This window comes from Oncorhynchus masou, chromosome 28 (genome assembly GCF_036934945.1).
Source record: "Oncorhynchus masou masou isolate Uvic2021 chromosome 28, UVic_Omas_1.1, whole genome shotgun sequence".
NCBI classification, from domain to species: Eukaryota; Metazoa; Chordata; class Actinopteri; order Salmoniformes; family Salmonidae; genus Oncorhynchus; species Oncorhynchus masou.
In genome coordinates this window covers 34,213,740-34,240,944 of record NC_088239.1, presented here as the reverse complement: position 1 = coordinate 34,240,944, position 27,205 = coordinate 34,213,740, and the positions used below count along the sequence as shown (strand labels likewise).

The 27,205-nt window shown below is 42.2% G+C and overlaps 1 protein-coding gene across 4 annotated transcripts in view; it reads right to left on the bottom strand.

Moving 5' to 3' along the window:
• The window catches only part of LOC135518574 (cadherin-12-like), a 126,157-nt gene that overhangs the window by 54,884 nt on the left and 44,068 nt on the right, over positions 1-27,205 (bottom strand). For 3 of the 4 annotated variants that reach the window (XM_064943741.1, XM_064943742.1, XM_064943740.1), the window contains exons 2-5: positions 17,926-18,220; positions 15,164-15,283; positions 5,466-5,633; positions 476-663 (exon numbers count right to left, since the gene is read on the bottom strand). In XM_064943741.1, the coding sequence (XP_064799813.1) occupies positions 476-663; positions 5,466-5,633; positions 15,164-15,283; positions 17,926-18,220 (771 nt within the window). The remainder of the gene's footprint in view (positions 1-475; positions 664-5,465; positions 5,634-15,163; positions 15,284-17,925; positions 18,221-27,205) is intronic. The other variant, XM_064943743.1, reaches the window with a different exon arrangement.

Sequence of the window (27,205 nt, the reverse complement as noted above, 5' to 3'; positions counted from 1 at the left end):
GGTTTGGTTAGGTCAGGGTGTGACATGAGTGATGTATGTGTTTTTGTACTGTCTAGGGGTTTTTGTACGTTTATGGGGTTGTTTACCAGCTAGGTGTTTATATGGTTGCCTAGATTGGTTCTCAATTAGAGGCAGGTGTTTATCGTTGTCTCTGATTGGGAACCATATTTAGGCAGCCATCTGCTTTGGGTATTTCGTGGGTTATTGTCTATGTCTAGTTGCCTGTGTCTGCACTTTTGTATGATAGCTTCACGTTCATTTTGTTATTTAGTATAGTTTGTTTAGTGTCTATCTTTTTTAAAAGTATAATGTATTCACATCACGCTGAGCCTTGGTCTTCTCACTATGACGAACGTGACAACAATTGTGTGTATGACATTGTTCCAATCATTCCGTTCCAGCCATTACTACTGTGAGAGCCCGTACTCCAATATAAAGTGCATCCAGATACCACGTGACTGATAAAGACGCTTACCCTTTTGAGAATAATGATTCCTTCCTGATTGTGTTCACTGGTGAGGATGTCAAACATGTTGTCGCCGTCCCCCGGTACGACGTTGTACTCTACTTCTGCGTTCTTCCCGATGTCCAAGTCATGAGCTTTGATCCTTCCCACAGCAAAACCCACTGCAGAGGACTCAGGGACTCTCAGGTGAAAGAAACCTTACAGACAAAAACAAATAAATAGATTAATCTAGTCTTGTTCATTTTCAACTTCTGGTATTGTATTGGGCTTTTATTCAGTGTGTCCCGAAATGATTTGGAAGTGAGCAACAGGGCAACTGCATATGCTAATTGGCATTGTGATTATTTGTGCAATGCAGCAAGAGAAAGAGAGAGAGACAGAAAGATAGAGAGAAAGATTAAGAGAAATTTAGAAAGAGAGGTACCGTAGATAGAGAGAGAGTTACTGTAGAGAGAGAGATAAAGAGAGAGAGAGAGTAGAGAGAGAGAGAGAGAAGGAGAGAGAGAGAGAGAAAAAGATAAAGAGAGAGAGAGAGTAGAACAACTGAGGCAGCAGCAGCATCAAATATAAAAACACACAAGTAGAAATAAGAACACGAGAAAGTAAGAAGCTATATACAAGGTAAGTTCCAACATCATATTCAGAATGTGCAGGGATACTAGAGTGAAAGAGGTAGATACAGTGCATTCGGAAAATATTCAGATCCCTTGACTTAAAAATATACAGTGGCTTGCGAACTTATTCACCCCCTTGACATTTTTCAGATAATCGCATGGTATGGCTTTCACCGTAAAGCCTTCTTGAAATCTGACAGAGCGGTTGGATTAACAAGAATTTCATCTTTAAGATGTATAACACTTGTATTTTTATGAATGTTAATTTTGACTATTTCTCTGTTTTGAATTTGGCGTTCTGCAATTTCACCGGATGTTGTCGAGGTGGTTCGCTAGTGGAACGCCTGCACCAGAGAGGATAAACCACTCGAGTTTTGCTTCAGCAGAATGCTTAGGGTCATTGTCCTGCTGGAAGTTGAACCTCCGTCCCAGTCTTTAATCTCTGGAAGACTGAAACAGGTTTCCCTCAAAAAAAATGTATTTAGTGTCATCCATCGTTCCTTCAATTCTGACAAGTTTCCCAGTCCCTGTCGATGGAAAGCATCCCCACAGCATGATGCTGCCACCACCATGCTTCACTGTGGGGAATGCTGTTCTTGGGGTGAAGAGGGGTGTTGGGTTTGCTCCAGACATCGCGTTTTCCTTGATGGCCAAAAAGCTCAATTTTAGTCTCACCTGACCAGAGTACATTATTCCATATGCCTTTTGGCAAACACCAAACATGTTTGCTTATTTTTCTGGCCACTCTTCCGTAAAGCCCAGCTCTGTGGAGTAAATGGCTTTATAAAGTGGACCTACGGACAGAAACTCAGTCTCTGCCATGGAGCTTTGTAGCTCTTTCAGGTTTTTCTTTGGTATCTTTGTTGCCTCTCTGATTAATGCCCTCCTTTCCTGGTCTGTGAGTTTGTAATGGACGGCCCTCTCTTGGCAGGTTTGTTGTGGTTCCATATTCTTATATAAAAAAAATTGATTTGTGCTCTGTTGAATGTTCAAAGTTTCTGATATTTATTTATAACCCAACCCTAATCTGTACTTCACAACTTTGTCCCTGACCTGTTTGGAGAGCTCCTTGGTCTTCATGGTGCCGCTTGCATGATGGTGCGCCTTGCTTAGTGGTGTTACAGACTCTGGGGCCCTTCAGAACAGGGGTATATATACTGAGACCATTGACAGATCATGTGACACTTAGATTGCACGCACACAGGTGGACTTTATGTAACTAATTATGTGACTTCTGAAGGTAATTGGTTGCATCAGATCTTATTTAGGAGCGTCAAAGCAAAGGGGGTGAATGGATATGCACAAACCACTTTCCGTTTAATTTTTATTTTTTGGCATTGTATTGTTTTTGATGATCAATTTACACACAATACCCCATAATGACAAAGCAAAATCTGTTTATTTAGAAAGTATTCAGACCCTTTACTCAGTACTGTCTTGAATATATTTTGGAAGGGATTACAGCCTTGAGTATTCTTGGGTAAGACGCTAAAAGCTTGGCACACCTGTCATTGGGGGATTTCTCCCATTCTTATCTGCAGATCCTCTCATGCTCTGTCAGGTTGGATGTGGAGCATTGTAGCTAATTTCAGGTCTCTCCAGAGATGTTCGATCAGGTTCAAGTCTGGACTCTGGCTGGGATGCTCAAGAACAATGCTCAAGCCAATCCTGCATTGTCTTGGTCGTGTTCTTAGGGTTGTTGTCCTTTTGGAAGGTGAGCCTTCATCCCAGTCTGAGCACTCTGGAGCAGGTCATCAAGGATCTCTCTGTACTTTGCCCTGTTCATCTTTCCCTCGATCCTGACTCGTCTCCCAGTCCCTGCTGCTGAAAAACATCCCCACAGCATGATGCAGCACCCACCATGCTTCACCAAAGTGATTGTGCCAGGTTTCCTCCAGTCCTTTAGATGAAATTCACCCGACCGGGCTGTCAGATGCCTTTTAAAATCCAAGCAGACTTCCGTCTGGCCACTTTACCATGTATGCCTGATCAATTGAGTGCTGTAGAGATGGTTGTAATCTGAAAGGTTCTCCCATCTCCACAGAGGAACTCGGGAGCTCTGTCAGAGTGACCATCGGGTTCTTGGTCCCTGATGAAGGCCCTTCTCCCCCGATTGCTCAGTTTAGCTTTGTGGCCAGCAATAGGAAGAGTCGTGGTGGTTCCAAACTTCTTCCATTTAAGAATGATGGAGACCACCGTGTTGTTGGGGACCTTCAATGCTGCAGAATTTTTTTGGTATCATTCCCCAGATATGTGTATCGACACAATCCTGTCCCGGAGCTCTACGGATAATTCCTTCAACCTCATGGCCTTATATAGACAGATGCAGTTGAAATCGGAAGTTTACATACACCTTAGCCAAATACAATTAAACTCAGTTTTTCACAGTTCCTGACATTTAATCCTAGTAACAATTCCCTGTCTTATGTCAGTTAGGATCACCACTTTATTTTAAGAATTGAAATGTCAGAATAATCGTAGAGAGAATGATTTATTTCAGCTTTCATTTCTTTCATCACATCCCAGTAAATCAGAAGTTTACATACACTCAATTAGTATATGGTGGCATTGCCTTTAAATTGTTTAACATGGGTCAAACATTTCAGGTAGCCTTCCACAAGCTTCCCACAATAAGTTTGGTGAATTTTGGCACATTACTCCTGACAGAGCTAGTGTAACAGAGTCAGGTTTGTAGGCCTCCTTGCTCGCCCACAAATTTTCTATAGGATTGAGGTCAGGGCTTTGTGATGGCCACTTTCCTCCGAACATAACGATGGTCATTATGGCCACATGGGGACAAAGATCGTACTTTTTGGAGAAATGTCCTCTTGTCTGATGAAACAAAAATAGAACTGTTTGGCCATAATGACCATCATTATGTTTAGAGGAAAAAGGGGGAGGCTTGCAAGCCAAAGAATACCATCCCAACTGTGAAGCACGGGAGTGGCAGCATCATGTTGTGGTGGTGCTTTGCTGCAGGAGGGACTGTTGCACACACACAAAATAAATAGCATCATGAGGCAGGAACATTATGTGGATATATTGAAGCAACATCTCAAGACATCAGTTCAAGCTTGGTCGCAAATGGGTCTTCCAAATGGACAATGACTCCAAGCATTCTTCCAAAGTTCTGGAAAAATTGCTTAAGGACAACAACGTCAAGGTATTGGAGAAGCCATCACAAAGTCCTGACCTCAATTCCATAGAAATGTGTGGGCAGAACTGAAAAAGCGTGTGTGAGCAAGGAGGCCTTACATACCTGACTCAGTTACACCAGCTCTGTCAGGAGGAATGGGCCAACATTCACTCAACTTATTGTGGGAAGCGTGTGGAAGGCTACCTGAAACCTTTGACCCATGTTAAACGATTTAAAGGCAATGCTACCAGATACTAATTGAGTGTATGTAAACTTCTGACCCACTGGGAATGGGATGAAATAAATAAAAGCTGAAATAAATCATTCCCTGCACTATTATTCTGACATTTCATGTTAAAAGAAAGTGTTGATCCTAACTGACCTAAGACAGGGAATTGTTACTAGGATTAAATGTCAGGAATTGTGAAAAACTGAGTTTAAATGTATTTGGCTAAGGTGTATGTAAACTTCTGACTTCAACTGTATGTATGTATGTATGAATGTATGTATGTATGTATGTATGTATGTATGTATGTATGTATGTATGTATGTATGTATGTATGTATGTATGTATGTATGTATGTATGTATGTATGCTTATAGGCTTTATTCATAAATATGCATTTTTAAACTTGTTGAATTGATCAATGTTGTTCAAACATGCAGACTTTAGATGTTCATGGATCAATAAATGAATAAAATACAAAATCTTCCACAATAACACAATCCGCATGTTTGGCCTGCCTCCAGTTTCTTACTTGTGCACTGATTAACTATTTAATTTCAATGACGTGTTTGGAATCTTAAAGTATATACTTAATTCTAGAAATGTTATTACAGGCGTCAGCTCCCATGCTGACTCTGTCTTGAGTTAAATAACACTGCAACTGAAAATAGATAATTTCCCTTTAAATAATGAAGAACTAATTAATGGAAGGTACATTTCTCAGTATGCTTAATTGTATGTGGCAGGGTACTAAGCTATAAAATAAATAATATATAGTGAAAAAATATAAAGAACATAGACACATGTCCTTTGGGCATCAGCATTATAATCAATTATTCAATCATGATATGAAATGGCAATATTAAAACCGATATTATGAATATGAAACCGAAAAATTTAAAATTGTAAAGCAAACTTCATACACACCAACACCAACAGAATAACAACTCCCTCCCTCCCTCCCTCCCTCAACTGGTGTGTGCAAACAGGCCCCTATTTGAATCTTTTCCTCACTCTCTCTTACTTTTGGAGAACCTTGGTGGGTTGTCGTTGACGTCGCTGAGGGTGATGTTGATGGTGGTGGTCCCGGCTAGACCTCCCAGCTGACCTCCCATATCCTTGGCCTGGATAAGCACCTGGTACTGCTCCTTCACCTCGCGGTCCATGTTCGGCAAGGCCGTCCTTATTATTCCTAACGACAACATGGTATCATTAGAACATGTCAAAACGGCTGATATCTAGGCATTTTACTTTAATGTCACATGAGCTGTGCAGTCCAAATAGGGGATAGGTGGAGACATGATAATAAAGATGGGACAAGTTGAGTGTTAAGGCGCTGCTGCTTGATGCCCCCTTTTTCTGCTAGAGGGTTCAAATGTACAAATGACCTGGGTCGTAGCACCCCCGTTAGAAAGAGGCTTCACTTAAAGGTGCATTAATGTACCTGAAGTCAAGGTGTGAATTAAGGGGGAGCCAGGTGGTGCTCAGCTCCCTTGAATGAGAGGTTAGCTCCCTAAATGAATCAAAAGTCAATCTTTGGGGGAGAGGGGGTGATTCTAAATATTGCTATTTTAACCATTCTCTGTTTTCTTAAAATATAGTGGGAAATATGTTTTACAGTGGTAAATATTAAAATATAGCAAACACCCCCACCTCTCTGTCATGGTTCAACTATTTATTTCTATGTGACGGCGCTATCCACACAGAGGTGCTGAATTTTGGCCTCAGCTGAGCTCCTTTATGCATAGATTTTCCTTCGTACTTCCTAATTTCCGTAATTTGTTTGCCATGCATCCTTGATAGAAATAGCTTATGCCTTTATTCCAATGCATTCAATTTATCTGTTGATTAATTATTGTTTGCTTTTGTCAGTCAGCTGTTTAGAGCGCTAATTGCTTTGTTTTTCAGGTGTTCTCCATGCCATCCGTGGCCAGAAGTAGTTTAATCTGCTTTATTATTTTCTATCAATATTTGTTTTCTTTCCTGGATAACCAACACCAATGCGCATCCAATCCATCCAACTGTTAATGACAGTTTTTTTTATTTATTAATGTTTTTTTTATTTCACCTTTATTTAACAAGGTAGGCCAGTTGAGAACAAGTTCTCATTTACAACTGCGAGCTGGCCAAGATAGTGTGTGCAAATGGCGTGAGGAGGTAAGGCAATAAATAGGCCATAGTGTCGAAGTAATTACAATTTAGCAAATTAACACTGGAGTGATAGATTTGCAGATGATGATGTGCAAGTAGAGATACTGGTGAGATACTGGTGTGCAAAAGAGCAAAAAAGTAAATAAAAACATTATGGGGATGAGGTAGATAGATTGGATGGGCAATTTAGAGATGAGCACTGTACAGCTGCAGCGATTGGTTAGCTACTCGGATAGCTGATGTTTAAAGTTATTGAGGGATATATAAGTCTCCAACTTCAGTGATTTTTGCAATTCGTTCCAGTCATTGGCAGCAGAGACCTGGAAGGAAAGGCAGCCGAAGGAGGAATTGGCTTTGGGGGTGACCAGTGAAAGTTATCTGCTGGAGCACGTGCTGTGGGTGGGTGCTGCTATGGTGACCAGTAATCTGAGATAAGGTGGGGCTTTACCTAGCAAAGACTTGTGGATGACCTGGAGCCAGTGGGTCTGGAGACAAATATGTAGCAAGGGCTAGACAACGAGAGCATACAGGTCAAAGTGGTGGGTGGTGTATGGGGCTTTGGTGACATAAGAGATGGCACTGTGATAGACTGACTATAAGGTGACTCTTTCTGTTAAAAGAGGTTTCGGTTAGAAGCATTCAATTTTGCAATGGCATAGGCCTACATTATTTTGGATTTGTATGCCCATGAGAACTGTTTTCACAGCAAAATGTTTTACATAGGCATAGTTACACTTACAGTGCATTTTCCAAGATCTCAAAGATCCATGGTTCATATCGGGTTTAAGTAAAATATTCAAATTAAATTGTTAAATGCTTATTTAATTACAAATAACACTGTCGTAAACGTCATTAATGTAAGGAAAGAAAGGTAGTGTCTTATGTCACATGATCTGTGAAGACACCAAGCATAAACTTGTGAATATGGTCAACTCATGAACTAGGGTGTGAAACATGTTTTGATTCAACTCATGTTCTGTATTATATTGAATGTAGGCTACCTGTTCTGCGTGTTTTCATGTGTGAAAAATTGTCTCGGTTGAGAGGGTAGGCTACCGGCAGTGGTGAAGGCCTGGTGGAGGGTAAATGCAAGTAAACACTGTTAACCCACTTTTTTTAGTAAAATGCATTAAAAGTATAGGGAGTATGACTTTTTTCACTTTTACCTGCAATTGGTGTTTACCCACCTATTCTTTTTACCACTACATATCTGGCTATTGGTAGGCCTATTTGAAGTTCATGGTAATACACATTGTAGCCTGGTCTAGTAAGTTCACCATGTGTGTTAGAGTGACCATCCTGTTTTTTCCAGGACAGATTCAGACCCATTTCAGGTGTGCCGATTTTTCAGTCTACAAAAAAAGGTCAATTCGTCAACAATCAACAACATCAATGAATGTAGGCCTTATCAATGGCAATTGCTGAATGTCATTATGCACATTTTCTGGTGTTTTGTAAAAAGATGTCTATTTCCATTCATCAAATTGAGCGAGTGTACATGCAGTTTATTTGATGGAATAATTTTGGAGTGGACCAACATGCACAGGTAGCCTACTTTGTGAAGTGATTTGTTTGGCTAAGATTAAAATATATGACTGGTCGTGTTCATGACACATTAAAAGGTAATTCATTTTTATCTTTTAAATGATGTAAGTTCATGCACTCAATAGAACCCCCCCCCCCGAATGTCATGGTGTAATTCACACTCTGATGAGATAGAAATACTGGAGACACTTGACATTCAATACTGAACTTAGTGAGGCTTTGAGGGACCCTGAGATCAGAGCAAATATACAGCAGAGTAATGGCCAGGTCAGGTTGGAAGATGTCAGAGTGATAGAAGATATGTAAAGGGGGCAAGATGTACGTTTACTTTTCTCGTATTCCCCCATCAGTCACATGAAAAGGACAGATGTCACATTTGAACCTAAGATCCTGTGTTCTGCGTGTGCAACAATCAAAGGATGATGTTTTTTGACAATCTTATCCTGTTTAGGGGATTCACGCTCTAGCAGGGAGGGAGGATGCTGTGAAGTATATGGTGATTTAGGCATGTGATTCCTTCCCCCGCTTTTCTTTTCCCTCTCTCCTTCTTGTTTGTTCGGCTGCATTGATGTATGTTTGGCTGTAGAGGCAGGTTCAGCATGGCAAACATTTGTTTTAACAGTTTTTTCGCCATCAGGTTGGAAATACAGTCGCAGTGTGTGCTTTGTATACTCTCCAGGGCGGAAAGGCATGATCTGTGATTGATTCTCCTTACTCCCTTTCTCCCTGTGATATCACATTGGAAATGGTTAACGTGATCCGTCCACCCCCCGCTCTTCTTACTTTTGCCAATTTTGAACTGTGTTACCATTGTGGACATTGTGCTAAAGGTTCTAACTTTTTCAATGGTAATCTCTATTTGAGCATTAAAATATAATCTGCTCTATGTTGTATCAGTGTAAAAAATACCATCTATTGCATTTTATCCATGGTATAGTATCTTTTTCATTCCACGTGCAGAATACAGTTACTGGAATGACTTTTAGGTGTGCTTGCTGAAAGCACCAACTACTGAAATCCAACATACTTGTTATTATTTGATGTACTTGCTGAAAGCATTTAAGGGTCTACCGCTCTGGATCAGCCAAATGCATCATGGTATGAAGGCCAAATGAGACGTCCCATGGTCCTTTGGAGCAATGGACTCTGGAGGGAAGAGCAGTCTTCATGACATGTGTGTCATACAAAGGATCTCCTTCAATCTAACAGGGTCAACAGCTTGACCTGGACATTTTTTTTTAGAACCCCATTGCATCATTTTCTCAGAGCTCAGATATAAAAAGCCAAGTGGCATATGAGGAGAAAAAAGGAGAGTTTCAGTATTTGCTGTCGATCAGGAGTTTGAGAGAGCTGGTAGTAAACCATGAACCCTTCAGCCCGCCAGTTCCACACCATAATGCCTGCATTAACATTCTGAAGTGGCTCATGGGATTGCAGGGACACTGTTTCTCTTCACACTCCAGCTAACTTCCTCGGCAACCACGGCGATAGACACACACACACAAAAACAGACTTTCACACCACATAACCACTTATCTGATTGAGTATCGCTGCAGGCCCTAAGGATTTCCAATATCGGGATAAGAATATGGCCATGTGAAACCGAGAGCAGAAATATGTCTAGGTTCACTCAGAAGACAAACAATGACTAACAATATCAGGGGATAAAAATATGGCCATGTGAAACCGAGAGCAGAAATATGTCTATGTCCACTCAGAAGACAAAAAATGACCAATAATAATCGGTTTCCATCCTGTTCCAACTGAGGGCTGAGAGGAATCGAAAGGACGGAGGAGGGAGGACAGAAAACAGATGCAGCTCAGCTGTGTTTAACCTTTGACTGCTAAAGTAAAGTAAACATTTTCACAAAAAAAAACAACTTTTAATGAACCCAGCTGCATCCCATCACTCCAAACCTTGCTGCTATAAAACCCTCACTGTTTATAATGCCCCTCACCGGGATGCAGCTATTTTAAAGCGAAAAGTCTAAGACTAGTAATAGCGATATATATTTTTCTTGAGAATTTTTTACAAGTATTTTATTACATACAGTAGTTCCTTGTTCCACCCGGAGTGGGATAAAAACATCTCAAACACACCCCCCCCTGCTAATCAGATGTTGAAAAGTAAACAAGTTCTTATGAAACAACAAAGAGAGAGCTTTTGAGAAAGAGAGCATTCCAGAGCAAAGTATTGGAAGAAGCAAAAGTGACATTCTTTAAAAGACTTGACCCGGCTACCGGTCGTTTCAGTTTATGAAACCAATATGAATGTGGACCACATCAGTGTGCTGATTAAATCTGCTATTTTGGAGAAGGGGCGTTAAAAGCGGGAGATTCAAAAACTTTTTGGACAATAACAGACAGTTCAACCAAGAATCTTGAGGATACTGTTTTTCTCCAGTGACATACATACATTTTTTATTTCAATTGCTTTCAGATTAAAATACATAATACACATCTAAATTATAACACAGACAATTTGACTTTGACACTTTAATAGAAGTAGATACTGTATCGAACAGTAGACTACAGCAAATACATATGGGTTAGTGTGTTGTAGGGTTCTTTACAGTTAGCTGTCTATTATAAGACTGATGCTCGCTGGCCCCAGTTGGCTCCTGGACACGCATGATGGGCAGGGTCAAAGAGGTGCTGATCCCTTGACACTGGCATAGATCTAGACCCACTACCATTATGTTTGCAGTCACTACCACTACTATTTCACACCATAATTCCTTCAAGACAAGCAAGCACACACATTTTCTTCAGGAAATGCCCTTTTCTAGATTAAATTTACACTTTTACAGAGGACAAAGCTGTGAGCACTGCACACATTTAATTATATGACTATACTAGCTACAGAATTTAACTGCTGCCATACACTAACCGGCCTAATCCCAATTTTCTAGTATTGAGGTATGTGAAAAGTAATTTGTAGGCGCTATTATTGATTGTTTTCCCTGCTTTTGCAAAGAAGTATAGCAATGATAGAGAACTTTATCAGTCCACAGTAAAGAAATGGAAGTTATAGCATGTCACTGTTTCTAATCTATTGCCCTGTAATCAAATCAAGATATTTCGCTCATTTGTTTATTCGGATCAATAATGTGTAATTAAGTTGAAGACAGCACCTTGTCCATAATAATGTTAAAAAGTTAGAATATCTGCACGTCTATTACACTTTCACAACTACAGAACTTGGCATTCTTATTTTATGAAGTGTTGTGTCTTTAGTATCATTAAAGGCGAAGACTGTTATTTTATCTAATAAATTCTCTGTAATTATTATTACATGATTAAACTAATCATGCAACTGTATTAACTAGGAAGTCGGGGAACCACGTTGTCACACCCTGACCATAGTTTACTTTGTATGTTTCTATGTTTTGGTTGGTCAGGGTGTGATCTGAGTGGGCATTCTATGTTGGATGTCTTGTTTGTCTATTTATATGTCTGGCCTGATATGGTTCTCAATCAGAGGCAGGTGTTAGTCATTGTCTCTGATTGGGAACCATATTTAGGTAGCCTGGGTTTCACTGTGTGTTTGTGGGTGATTGTTCCTGTCTCTGTGTTTTGCACAAGATAGGACTGTTTTAGGTTTTCGCACGTTTGTTGTTTTGTTAGTTTATTCGTGTACAGTTTTCTTTATTAAAGTACAATGAATAACAACCACGCTGCATTTTGGTCCGCCTCTCCTTCTACAGATGAAAGCCGTGACAGAATCACACAACACAACAGGACCAAGCGGCGTGGTAACAGGCAACAGCAGCAGCAGGAGCAGCGTGACAAGACTTTCTGGACTTTGGAGGAAATCCTCGACGGGAGAGGACCCTGGGCTAAACCAGGGGAGTGTAGCCTCCCCAAGGTGCAGCAAGACAAGGAATGGACATGGGAGGATGAACTGGACGGAGAAGGATCCTGGTCTCAGCCTGGAGAATATCGCCACCCCAAAGAAGAACTGGAGGCGGAGAAAGCAGAGAGGCGCAGGTATGAGGAGGCAGCACGGCGCAGAGCCTTCCTCCTCTCCTGCGCTGCTGGAGTCTTCCGTCTGTTTAGCGCTGCCAGAGCCTTCCGCCTCCACAGCGTTGCCGGAGTCTCCTGCCTGTTTAGCGCAGCCAGAGCTGCCAGCCTGCATGGAGCAGCCAGAGCTGTCAGTCTGCATGGAGCTGCCAGTCTGCAAGGAGCAGCCAGAGCTGCCAGTCTGCATGGAGCAGCCAGAGATGCCAGTCTGCATGGAGCAGCCAGAGCTGTCAGTCTGCATGGAGCAGCCAGAGATACCAGTCTGCAAGGAGCTGCCAGTCTGCAAGGAGCTGCCAGTCTGCAAGGAGCTGCCAGTCTGCAAGGAGCTGCCAGAGCTGCCAGTCTGCATGGAGCAGCCAGAGCTGTCAGTCTGCAAGAAGCCGCCAGAGCTGCCAGTCTGCATGGATCAGCCAGAGCCGCCAGTCAGCATGGAGCAGCCAGAACCGCCAGTCAGCATGGAGCAGCCAGAGCTGCCAGTCAGCATGGAGCAGCCAGACCGTCAGTCTGCCAGGATCCGACAGTCAGCCAGACTCTTCCAGATCTGCCAGTCAACCAGACTCTTCCAGATCTGCCAGTCAACCAGACTCTTCCAGATCTGCCAGTCAACCAGACTCTTCCAGATCTGTCAGTCAACCAGACTCTTCCGGATCCTCCACTCAGCCAGACTCTGCCGGGAACCGCCAGACTATTCCAGATCCGCCAGCCAGCCAGGATCTGCCAGAGCCTTCCTCCTCTCCTGTGCTGCCGGAGTCTCCCGCCTGTCCGGCGCTGCTGCCGGAGTCTCCCGCCTGTACGGCGCTGCTGCCGGAGTCTCCCGCCTGTACGGCGCTGCTGCCGGAGTTTGAAGAGCCCCTCTGTCCCGAGCTGCCCCTCTGTCCCGAGCTGCCCCTCTGTCCCGTGTTATTTAGTAGGGTTGCCGTGGCTAGGAGGTCACTGAAGGTGGCAGCTCGGTGGGGAAAGACTACGGTGAAGTGGGGGCCACGTCCAGCACCAGAGCCGCCACCGCGGATAGATGCCCACCCAGACCCTCCCCGATAGGTTCAGGTTTTGCGGCCGGAGTCCGTACCTTTGGGGGGGGGGTACTGTCACACCCTGACCATAGTTTACTTTGTATGTCTCTATGTTTTGGTTGGTCAGGGTGTGATCTGAGTGGGCATTCTATGTTGGATGTCTTGTTTGTCTATTTCTATGTCTGGCCTGATATGGTTCTCAATCAGAGGCAGGTGTTAGTCGTTGTCTCTGATTGGGAACCATATTTAGGTAGCCTGGTTTTCATTGTGGGTGATTGTTCCTGTCTCTGTGTTTTGCACCAGATAGGACTGTTTTAGGTATTCGCACATTTGATGTTTTTTTAGTTTATTCGTGTACAGTTTTCTTTATTAAAGTACAATGAATAACAACCACCCTGCATTTTGGTCCGCCTGTCCTTCTACAGACGAAAGCCGTGACACACGGAAAATCTACAGATTACAAAGTAATATTTTTAAGAATACAACTCCTCAGATATTTTAATATCTGATCAATTTGTCTTCTATTAATTAATTATTCTTTACCTTAAGTCAGTCTCCTTCCAAACGTTGTAAATGGTTGGTTATTTGCACGAACCCAGGCTAAACTATGAGTCATCCATACACCAATTTGCTTAATAATTTATTTACTAACTAACTAACTAACTAACTAAATGATCACAGAAATGCATAACAAACAAACAGTAGGTATTGGTTACTAACAATGATAGGGAAGATCCCTTAGTGGGCTGAACCAATATGACGGCTTGGTATACAAAGAAAAGGGGGTGTGGACCGATAAAGTAGCGGGAAAGACTAAATGGATCACTACACACAGTGGAAAGTTATATTAATTGAAATGCTAATCCTTTGCACATGAACCCTCGCTCATTCGGGAGTAATTGCAATCAATATATCTATGCCCACATGTCGTTGTTGTCTTCTCTGATGGAATCGTCGGTCCGTCTGCTGGAGAGTCAGTTCATCAGAGAGACTTTGGTTACTCATGGTGGTAGCTCTATCGGCGGCTCCTGACAGTGTCTGTTGTAATGGATCCGTAAGGCGTCCAATGTTCTTAGAGTAGATGTTTCGGCGGTTGTCGGTATTCGCATCCCAGGTTTATATAATTTCCAACTGCAGACTAGTAATTAGTATCTAAGATTTGCTCTTATTCTGTAGGTATCGATAGTCTCAGAGTTTAACCGTTTCCACCCATGTCGCCAATGCGCCACGTGGTATGGTTTTCTAGTCTAGGTACTCAACCATTGCAACCACAGCTCATGCTGGGGGTTTGTTAGTCTTAAGAGGATTTCCTCAGGAGGGTGTTTTATTCGTAACACTAGAAAAGGGCGGTTCCATGACGCCTGATCATGTCTGGACTCACGGGGGCCAATGACTTAGTTAAACTTTACAGGGAATACAATTGTCTCATTCTGAAGGTTAACATTCACATGACATAATTTTACAAATAGTTTCATATTACTCGTTCATTTTATACAATAATTAGATGCAAACCCCACAATTGAGAAATGTACACATTCAGAGATATAGTTATACGTGTTTCCTGTCCTCCATGAGGTCACCAAATGAGACCCACTCATCATACCATACCTTAAGTATCCACGGACCATTCCCACATTCTCACAACTGGACATATAGTTTAATTCTCCCATTTTGGGGATTTAGGAGTTCGGCCAAGTGAAATCACTTGTTCTCTCTCCATACTCTCTCTTTCTGCATGGCCAGGGGGCGAGAGTCTCCGCCAGGAATTCACAACCGAAGATAACAGAACCTGGGTGTAGGAGAGAGGGGGAAGCCACGATCTACACCCAGAAAGGGCCACGTCACTACATAAGTAAAAAATTGTCATTGTTTAGACAGACAGGTATCCCGCCTTTTTGTTATTTCAAACGATCTATAAACATAACAGCATTCAACATTGACAAAAAGTATCAAATAAGATACATTTTTGACTGATGTTGCCCATCTTATTTACCAGTCTTGGGATCCACAGAGAAGTATGGCTGGCCATGGAGGATGCTGTAGACCACTCTGGCACTGTTTCCATAGGTAGGGTCATCTGCATCTGTGGCTGTCACCTGCATCACATAAGTCCCTGTGAAACAAACACATACATTTGCATCATTCAGATGGAGTCATTTTGTAAGGTTTATTTCCATATGGCTTTAGCGACTTGTGCCACCATGAATGCATCACAAATGGCATTCTATTCCCTAAAATGTGCACTAATTTTGACCAGGCCTCAGGTCAAAAGTAATGCCCTATGTAGGGAATAGGGAGCCATTTGGGACAGAGCCACAGAGGCTAAAGTGTGAAGAGGATACGATAGAAGATAAATGTGCAATATTGGAACGTTGAATTATTAACTATGTGAAATATACATTTGCCGAACTATGCAAGTGGATGTTTAGCCAAAAGATACTCATTCATTAGATATCGCAAGCATTAAGGAAACAAAGAGCCATTCAGAGCAGGAATTGGAAACAAGATGGCAGCCTTCCAAACTTCCTGCAGTACCAGGAACAGAGTTAATAACTGTAGCTTGAATCTAAAACAGCATTGCATTAATCCACTGACTCTACAGAAGCATGTATATCTACAATTCAATCCAATTGGAAATGATTCTATCTACAAGCTCAATGAAATCACTACTGTGGCTAAATGAGATATGTCTTTTTTAGTCCATGTGTACAGGCTGGTACTGTACAGTATGCTAGGTGGACATCCAAGGGAAGCTACATCCACAAATGGCCATTGACACATGTTAATCTCTTAGTTGGTTTTAGCAAGGCTCCATTAAACAGGATTTGCGCTATGAGCAGATGATAACAATTGTATGAAAACATTAGGTGAGAGAGATTAGAGTGTTAATCCTTCCTAACAAAGCACTGCACCATGCACCCGGGTATAATGGAGCTGAGATGCTGGTCATTTACACTTTAACTACTATAGGTACTTACTTTGTACTGGTTTATCAGTACGTACTGTATTAAATGCTTTTGCTTATGCTTTTTAGTGATACAATCCTTTTATAAACAGCTCCAGTTCCATAAAGCTTTTAAATACAAGTGCATTATTTAAAATGGATTAATAATAGCTAAACAAACTATGCACCTGTCACGTCCTGATCTGTTTCACCTGTCCTTGTGCTCGTCTCCACCCCCTCCAGGTGTCGCTTATTTTCCCCTGAGTATTTATCCCTGTGTTTCCTGTCTCTCTGTGCCAGTTCGTCTTGTTTGTCAAGTCAATCAGCGTTTTTGTTTCTCAGCTCCTGCTTTCCCAGTCTCTCTTTTCTTGCCCTCCTGGTTTAGACCCTTGCCTGTCCTGACTCTGAGCCCACCTGTCTGAACCCCTGCCTGTCCTGACACAAGCCTGCCTATCGCCTGGTACTGTTTGGACTCTGACCTGGTTTATGAACTCTCACCTGTACCCGACCTGCCTTTTTCCTACCCCTTTTGTCATAATAAATATCGGAGCTCAACCATCTGCCCTCCTGTGTCTGCATTTGGGTCTCGCCTTGTGACCTTATAACACCACTTTTAACTTGGCTCATTCCAGTTCCTTGAAAAAAAAATACAGTACTCATCAAAATTGGTCTTTTGAATCCACACCCATTTGCCCAAGGAAGGGTTATCAGTTCCATACATTTTATTAATGTAATTAGAAGTGATTCATATTTTTCTCAGGTACACACTCCATCAATGCCGTATTGAACCATTTAACACACACACACACACACACACACACACACACACACACACACACACACTGCAGAATCATCTGAAAATAATCATCATTCCCAAAGCATATAGCCCTCCTGCTCAATCCCTCATTTAAAGGAAACAGTCTTTTCGCCAGCAGGTCCTACATTCCTGCCCCTGATTCGGAACAAACATCCACCCATCCACCCGCCAGCCCCACCCCACACACACACACACACACACACACACACACACACACACACACACACACACACACACACACACACACACACACACACACACACACAAACAAAAAAACACACACACACAACACACAGACTGCCTTCCAGCTCTGTTTACCTACATGGAGTAGAGAAGAGAAGAGAAGAAGGGATCATGGTGATTTGAAACATTACATTGTACACTGACTGTACCTTGCTCCATTCAGCGTTTGGAGATATCTAATATGCTTTTCTCTTCACCAGGGCTCCATTGCTATTCAGAAGAAGGTGAGCCAATCTGAGTGAATTACCTTGAGCTCCCTTCCTTATGTAGAGAGCATAAAGACGAGCCTCGATCGGCAATGTACTCATGCACTTTGGGCATAACTGGCTCGCTTGCTGAATAGTCCAAATCTGCGGATCTGTTTTCTTCCCTCTTGTTCTACCTGTGGCTATAAAACTCCCTTTCTTATAATATATTTTCATACTCTGTCTCGATCTAAAACTCTATGTGATAGTTTTTAAATTCTGAGGAATGCATCTATTTTGTTATGTCAAGATTGCAGGTAATTGAAGCATTTTGTGATATTATGTCTACATTCCAAATTGCACCCTATTCCTTACATAGTGCTGTACTTTTCTCTGGTCAAAAGTAGAGCACGATCAATCAATCAAATGTATTTATAAAGCCCTTTTTTTACATCAGCCGATGTCAGAAAGTGCTATACAGCAACCCAGCCTAAAACCCCAAACAGCAAGCAATGCAGATGTAGAAGCATGGGACCAACAAAGTCTTTGGTGATATTTCTTCTTACCTACAGGTGACATCTCAGGGACACTGGCTGTGTATGGCCCTTCTAGAAACTTTGGCTCATTGTCGTTGATGTCCTGGACCTTGATTACAAACTCTGATTCGGGCTCCAGGGGCCTGTTGGTGTCGATATCGACAGCCTGCGCGCGGAGGGTGTAATAAGGCTTCACCTCCCTGTCAAGGCTTCTTAAGGCATGGATGTCCCCGGTCGTTGCGTCAATGGTGAAAATGGAGCCGGCCCCTTCTCCCATGAGAGTGTACTTCACCTCGCTCTCGCCCTTATCCAGATCAGTGTGCAGCTGCAAGACAAGAGGAAAAGGACAGGTTCAGTCCAAACAATGATACTGCTAATGATTCAATGAGACCACTGGGGGAGAACAATTTCAAGTAAAGACAGTTCATGAAGCGAGTCGATGGGACTGACTGCACCTACAGAATACAATGAAAAAAACCCTACATAGTAGGATATGTGCTGCTACAACCACAAACAGTATATACAAAGCAGCATATTTTTTTGCCCCAGCTCTAGGGATTTGGGATGTGCATATAATCTACATGACTGCACTCCCAACAATAGGTATATACAGCACACAGGTACCTTTTCTTCTATATGTGTCTGCTCTAAGATGGTTTTATGCTCACATTATAAGTGTAATAATGCTCTCAATGCTCTGCTTTAGCATGTGCATGTTTTCCTTAAAGGGATAGCTTGCTGGCAGATACTCATAGACTTCCAGTCATTGCGCTAATGCTAGTTAGTGTAACAGTATAGCTTCCGTCCCTCACCTCGTCCCTACCTGGGCTCGGACCAGGGACCCTCTGCACACATCGACAACAGTCACCCTCGAAGGATCGTTACCCATCGCGCCACAAAAGCCAAGGCCCTTGCAGAGCAAGGGGAACAACTATTTCAAGAACTCCGAGCGAGTGACGTCACCAATTGAAACGCTATTAGTGCGCAGCACCGCTAACTAGCTAGCAATTTCACATCGGTTACATTAGCATTGGTTTGCGAAACTACAATACCTCTAACTTTGTTCATACTGGACACAGAGGCATATCTGACCCTGGTGAAGTAGATAAAGGACCTCATTGCAACAACAAAAAAACTGAAGTATCCCTTTAAGTAAAAACAAAAATATCCATATCTGCAAAATCTGATTTAGTCTGACAGGTAGGCCTGGGGGCATATGAACTGGCTTGACCCAGTTCTTTCTCCACTTCACAGTGCAGCTTCTCTATGTACGGTTGCTATGGTTCCATCCCAAATGGCACCCTATTCCCTACATGAACGATATATGGTTCCATTTGGGACACAGAGTAGCACCATATCAGAAGGCTTTTCTTTGGACACGTGCAATACACCTGTTGGCATGGAAGTGTTTTTTCCCTGTACAGGACATCAAACCAACAATGTTAACGCAGAAATGATGGCCAATGTGACCCGACATGGACCACATGTTTCCCTCAAGCAAGATGTAATGGAGTAATCAGGAGCCAACAATAAGTCCCACAAGAGTTATTTGTTCTTACCACACAGGTACCACACAGGTACTTGCATGGAGTCCAACTCCATGCAAGCCGAGGCTTGCGTGTTGCCCAATACACATATATGTTCCTCATATAATCTAAGAGTTGTGCCCTTCAATGGCTAAATATGTTCTACTACGTAAGCTATCTACCTGCCCCTCCCTCTCATTGTACCTGTTTCTGTAAAAGTCTGCTGTACAGTGAAGTTTTTAATGCTCTGCCCATAAGTAAATCAATTGATGTCCCAAAGTGGAGACTGACTGGATTGTGATTCATTTAGAATAAGTAAGTATAGCTTATTCTAGTTTATTTAATACACATTCCAGCTTATCCAATACAGAAACCCCAGGAGTGACAGCCTTTATTCAGACCCTGCAAATTGATTCATAACTGCACAGTTAAAGTTGAAAAATAAATACAAACACCCCAAAAATAATAGGCCCATTCCCCACATTAATTAGAAGCCAAATGTTAAATGATACAAATAAAAAATTCCATTAGGCAAACAATGATAATCAATTATACAAAGACAGTTATTAATGAGGAGGCAGGCAAGTACACTTATTTAACATGCCACATACTCCAGAGCCCAACAGACTAGAGGATTAAAGCTTTTAAGCACTGCAGAAAGATAGTTTTTGTTGATTTGTTGTACAGTACAGTTAGAAAATAAGTGAAATGTATTTTGTAAGGAAGAACTATCCAACCCATACCACCCGGCACATGGGTCGTTTGAGTAAAGAACAAACAAAAACAAGCTATACACTTTAAAAGGATTGAAACCAAATTCAAAACTGTAGAAATGATAATGGACCTACATTTATACCATTACTTAACTGTGTCCATCTTGCTAATAATCACCTAAATTAAAGCCAGACGGTCAGGGAGCATTAGAAATTCCTATATTTATTTTACCGTTATTTAACGAGGCAAGTCAGTTAAGTGTTAAGAACAAATTATTATTTAAAATGACTGCCTAGGGACAGTGAGTTAACTGCCTTGTTCAGGGGTTGAATGACCGATTTTTTTTACCTTGTCAGCTCAGGGATTCAATCTAGCAACCTTTTGGTTACTGGCCCAACGCGCTATCCACTAGGCTACCTGCCACCCCTATATATAGTGCATTTGGAAAGTAAATCAGACCCCTTGACTTTTTCCACATTTTGTTACGTTGCAGCCTTATTCTAAAATGGATTAAAATTGTATTTATTGTGCAAATGTATTTTATAAAAAACTGAAATAATAATTTTATTTAAGTATTCAGACTGTTTACTCAATACTTTGTTGAAGCACATTTGGCAGTGATTACAGCCGTCAGTCTTCTTGGATATGACGGTACAAGCTTGGCACATCTTAATTTGGGGGGTTTCTCCCATTCTTCTCTACAGATCCTCTCAAGCTCTGTCAGGTTGGATGGGGAGCTATTTTCAGGTCTCTCCAGAGATTTCCGATCGGGTTCAAATAAGTCCGGGCTCTGGCTGGGCCACTCAAAGACATTCAAAGACTCGTCCCAAAGCCACTCCTACGTTATCTTGGCTGTCTACTTAGGGTTGTTGTCCTGTTGGCAGGAGAACCTTCACCCCAGGCTGAGGTCCTGAGTGTTCTGAAGCAGGTTTTCATCAAGGTTCTCTATGTACTTTGCTCCGTTCATCTTTCCTCAATCCTGACTAGTCTCCCAGTCCCTGCCACTGAAAAACCTTCCAAAAGCATGATGTTGCCACCACCACCATGCTTTACTGTAGTGATGGTACTAGGTTTCCTTCAAATGTGATGCTTGGCATTCAGGCCAAAGAGTTCAATCTTGGTTTCATCAGAGACCAGAGAATCTTGTTTCTTTAGGTGCCTTTTGCCAAACTCCAAGTGGGCTGTTATGTGCTTTTTACTGAGGAGTGGCTTCTGTCTGGCCACTCTACCATAAAGGCCTGATTGGTGGAGTGCTGCAGAGATAGTTGTGCTTCTGGAAGGAACCGTGTAGCTCTTTCAGAGTGACCATCAGGTCCTTGGTCACCTCCCTGACCAAGGCCTTTCTGCCTCGATTTCTTAGTTTGGCCAGGCAGTTAGCTCTAGGAAAGGTTTTGTTGGTTCCAAACTACTTCAATTTAATAACGATGGAGGCCACTGTGTTCTTGGGGAACTTCAATGCTGCAGACCTTTTTTGGTACCCTTCTCCAGATCTGTGCATCGACACAATCCTGTCTTGTAGTTCTACGGAAAATTCATTTGACCTCATGGCCAGTTTTTGCTCTGACTTGCACTGTCAACTGTGGAACCGTATATAGACAGGAGTATGCCTTTCCAAGTCATGTCCAATAAATTGAGTTTACCACAGGTGTACTCCAATCAAGTTGTAGAAACCTCTCAAGGATGATCAATTGAAACAGGACGCACCAGAGCTCAATTTCGAGTCTCATAGCAAAGGGTCTGAATACTTGTAAATACTTGTAAATAAGGTAAATATGTAAATAAGGTATTTCTGTTTTTATTTTTAATACATTTGCAAACATTTCTTAAAAAATGTTTTCACTGTGTCATTAAAGGGTGTAGATTGTTGAGTGGAAAAAATGATGTAATCAGTTTTAGAATAGCGTTGTAACATAACAAAATATGTAAATACTTTCCAAATCAAATTGTATTGGTCACATTCACATGGTTAGCAGATGTTATTGCAAGTGTAGCGAAATGCTTGTGCTTCTAGATCTGAGAGTGCAGCAATATCTAACATGTAATCTAACAATTCCACAACAACTTCCCAATACACACAAATCTAAGTAAAGGAATTAATCAAGAATGTATACTTGTAAATATATGGATGTGCAATGACAGAGCGGCATATGGAGATGCAATAGATGGTATAAAATACAATATATACATATGAGATGAGTTATGCAAGATATGTAAACATTGTTAGATTGGCATTATTAAAGTGACTAGTGATCCATTTATTAAAGTGGCCAATGATTTCAAGTCGGCATGTAGGCAACATCCTTGCTGTGTTAGTGATGGCTGTTTAATAGTAGGATGGCCTTGAGATAGAAGCTGTTTTCAGGTCTCTTGGTCCGAGCTTTGATGCACTTGTACTGACCTCTCCTTCTGGATGGTAGTGGGGTGAACAGGCAGTGGCTCAGGAGATTGTTGTCCTTGATGATCATTTTAGCCTTTCTGTGACATCGGGTGGGGTTGGTGTCCTGGAGGGCAAGTAGTTTGCCCACCACCCTATGGAGAGTCTTGCGATTGTGAGCGGTGCAATTGCCGTACCAGCCCGGTGATACAGCCCGTTGACGTTGAGTGAGAGGTTGTTTTCCTGACACCACACTCCGAGTGCCCTCAACTCTTCTCTGTAGGCTGTCTCGTCGTTGTTGGTTATCAAGCCTACTACTTTTGTGACGTCTGCAAACTTGATTATTGAGTTGGAGGCATGCATGGTCACACAGTCATGGGTGAACAGTGAGTACAGGAGGGGGCTGAGCACGCACCCTTGTGGCAACCAAGTGTTGAGGATCAGCGAAGTGGAGATGTTGTGTCCTACCTTCACCACCTGAGGGCGGCCCATCAGGAAGTCCATGACCCAATTGAACAGGGCGGGGTTGAGACCCAGGGCCTCAAGCTTAATGATGAGCTTGGAGTGTACTATGGTGTTGAATGCTAAGCTCTAGTCAATGAACAGGGGGAGGTGATATGATCCTTGACGAGCCTCTCAAAGCACTTCATGATGACTCAGCCTCCAGTATTTATGCTGCAGTAGTTTATGTGTCGGGGGGCTAGGGTCAGTTTGTTTTTATCTGGAGTACTTCTCCTGTCCTATCCGGTGTCCTGTGTGAATTTAAGTATGCTCTCTCTAATTCTCTCTTTCTCTCTTTCATTCTCTCTCTCGGAGGACCTGAGGCCTAGGACCATGCCTCAGGACTACCTGGCATGATGACTCCTTGCTGTCCCCAGTCCATCTGGCCGTGCTGCTGCTCCAGTTTCAACTGTTCTGCCTGTGATTATTATTATTTGACCATGCTGGTCATTTATGAACATTTTAACATCTTGGCCATGTGCTGTTATAATCTCCACCCGGCACAGCTAGAAGAGGACTGGCCACCCCACATAGCCTGGTTCCTCTCTAGGTTTCTTCCTAGGTTTTGGCCTTTCTTGGGAGTTTCTCCTAGCCACTGTGCTTCTACACCTGCATTGCTTGCTGTTTGTGGTTTTAGGCTGGATTTCTGTACAGCACTTTGAGATATCAGCTGATGTACGAAGGGCTATATAAATACATTTGATTTGATTTGATGACAGAAGTGGGTGCTATGGGGCGGCGATAGTCATTTAGTTCAGTTACCTTTGCCTTCTTGGGTGCAGGAATAATGGTGGCCATCTTGAAGCACGTGGGGACAGCAGACTGGGATAGGGATAGATTGAAATTGTCCGTAAACACACCAGCCAGCTGGTCTGCGCATGCTCTGAGGACACGGCTCGAGAAGCCGTCTGGGCCGGCAGCCTTGCAAGCGTTAACACGTTTAAATGTCTTACTCACATCAGCCATGGAGAAGGAGAGCCCACAGGCTTTGGTAGCGGGCCGAGTCGGTGACACTCTATTATCCTCAAAGCGGACAAAGAAGGTGTTTAGTTTGTCCTGAAGAAGCAAGACATCGGTGTCCGTGACTTGGCTGTTTTTCCTTTTGTAGTCCGTGACTGTCTGTAGACCCTGCAACATATGTCTTGTGTCTGAGTCGATGAATTACTACTCCACATTGTCTCTAAACTGACATTTCGCTTGTTTGATTGCCTTGTGGAGGGGAATAACCACACTGTTTGTATTTGACCATATTCCCAGTCACCTTTCCATGGTTAAACGCGGTGGTTCTTGCTTTCAGTTTTGCGCGAATGCTGCCATCGATCCACGGTTTCTGGTTAGGGTAGAGTTTATTAGTCACAGTAGGTACACCATCTGCTATACACTTCCATAAACTCACTCACCGAATCAGTGTATACGTCAATATTATTCTCTGAGGCTACCTGGAACATGTCCCAGTCCATGTGATTAAAACAATCTTGACGGGTGGATTTCGATTGGTCAGACCAGTGTTGAATTGTCCTTAGCATGAGTACATCCTGTTTGAGTTTCTGCCTATAGGAAGGGAGGAGCAAAGTGGAGTCATGGTCAGATTTGCCGAAAGGAGTGCGTGGGAAGGCCTTGTATGCATCGTAGAAATTAGAGTAGCAGTGATCCAGTGTTTTACCAGCGTGAGTGCTACAGTCAATATGCTAATCGAATTTAGGTAGCCTTGTTAATTCCTGTCGGCGCGACGCACAAAGAATCCAGGTGGCTCTACCAACTCCGACTGAATATCCCGAGAGAGCCATCTTTCCGTGAAACAGAGTATGTTTACAATCCCTGATGTCTCTCTGGAAAGCAACCGTTACCCTAATTTTGTCTACCTTGTTATCTAGCGACTGGACATTAGTGAGAAATATACTCATAAGCGGTGGGTGTTGTGCACGCCTCTGAAGTCTGACCAGAAGACCGCTCTCTCTACCTATTCTCTGGTGTTGTTGTTTTGGGTCAGCCTCTGGAATCAGCTCAAATGGTCTGAGTGGTTCAGACAAAGGACCCGCTTTGGGAAAGTCGTATTCCTGGCCATAGTGCTGGTAAGTTTACGCCGCTCTGATATCCAATAGTTCTTCCTGGATGTATGTAATAACACTTAAGATTTTCTGGGCTAAAAATGTATGAAGTAATACCTAAAAAACTAAATACTGCAAAGTTTTCTAAAGACTAGAAGCGAAGCTGCCATCTCTGTCGGCACCATCTTGTGAATCCGAATGCACTGTATTGCTCATTTTGACAATGAAGAAGTATTTAAAAGAATCTGTGCAGCCCTCCGGACCTTATGGAAGAGTTGAATGCGGGCCCTGGGGAAAAATGAGTTTGACACCAATGCTCTACCGGTTCTGCCTCAGTGCATTTTTCCCAAGTTTTAACACACTAATCAATAAAATGCAGACCTATGCACTGTGCAATCAAATGATCACATTAGTAAATCCCATTCGTACACTTCTGTTTGCCTTTTTGGGATTTACACAATGTTATCATTTTGTAAATCCCCAAAAGGCAATAAACTATTAAAATAAAGAAAGTCGTACACTCCATATATAAAGTACCAGCAATTTAATGGGTATTTACCAACATTTTGGCATCACTGTGCCTTCCTCCCAAAAATGCAAACAGAAATCGGGTTAACAAAATTATAACATTAACAGAGAGAGAGGTGATAATATACATGAGCGATGAAGCAGCCCTATCTGAAGGGGTTTTATGGTTTTCTGAGGGGTAGTTTAGACAGACAGTGAGACTACGTCTCAAATGGCACCATATTCCCTATATAGTGCACTACTTTTGCCCTGGTCCAAAGTAGTGTACTGTAAAGGCAATCAAGTGCCATTTGGTAAGCAGCCTATGGAACTATGCCAAGATTTAATGTCATACATAAAACATATTCTAGATACCTGAGATACATGTTTGGAATATACAACATGAGTAGCTATGAGAATAATACTGTTTTTTAATTTGATCAGAATTAATCCATATTGAGTTGGTGCATTGCAGGGTATCAGACAGGTATTAGCCCCTTGATGCTACACACTTTCTTCCTCACAATAGGTACAATTAGCGAGATGCTCCCCTCTTGTTGACACCATGAAGCTATAATAACAAACATGTAGTCAGAATAATAATTGTAATCATTTCGTCAAATGTTTCTATTAAGAGAATAGTACAATTTTAGCTTGTTATTGTGACAATGTTTGATTGCTCACCATGGACAAGTGCAGTCACTGAGGGCAAAGTAGAAGTATGTATTCGAATATGCCAGCAGTATAACATGACAAAATGCACAGTAAACATATAATTGACCCCTCTAGTCTGTTTTAGACATGAAAATACAGTATTACCATGTGGGGCTGGCTTATACAGTAAGAAGAGATTCTGAAGGGCCATTTTAATAATGCCCTGTGTGAATAGTGTGTTACAGTACATGCATATTGTTTTACTGACGATGCTGTAATACTACAGTTAATCACAAATCTCACCCTATAGACCCCTTTCGGCTCTGATCAAAAGTAGAACACGAAGGAGCAAGGTGCCATTTGGGAAGCAGATATTCACCTCTGCTTTGGGGCTTGTTCTATTCATGGTTGTGAGCAGCCTGCCTGGGTCTCTCCTGCAGGATTTTCAACAGAGGCTGCTGCTCTGCTCCCTCGTTTACTGGTCATGCAGTAGAGCCCCATATTGATTGATTCCAGTGATTAAAGTGGTAAATTTAACCAACCTCTGTAGAAAACGCAATAATTGGATTGCCGAAACCGGGATTATAAGGAGGCAACATCTCATGTGACATAGCTTCAGCTGAGAGCAATATGAACGAGGCTTAAATACTGCAATGGAGGAGCTCAGAAGGTAGCAAGCTAGTACACTGTAGGACTCAGAGAGTAAGCTGGGTTGCTCCACCAATTCGGTGCCTTTTGAGAAGTGTAACTTTGTCTGATTTCACATAATATTAACATTCTGTCATAAAAAGCACATCTTGAACTTCTTAACCCCCCTTCCCCCCTAAAAAAATAATATAGTAAGTGCCAAATAAAGTAACAGGGTTGACAACTTCATTTCAAAGGAAATGTCCACCCAAAATATATGTTTTGGTATTTGTTTCATTAGTCCATAGTTGACATAGCCCTAAAACGTTTTGCTTGTCACCAATCACGTTTTCAAGATA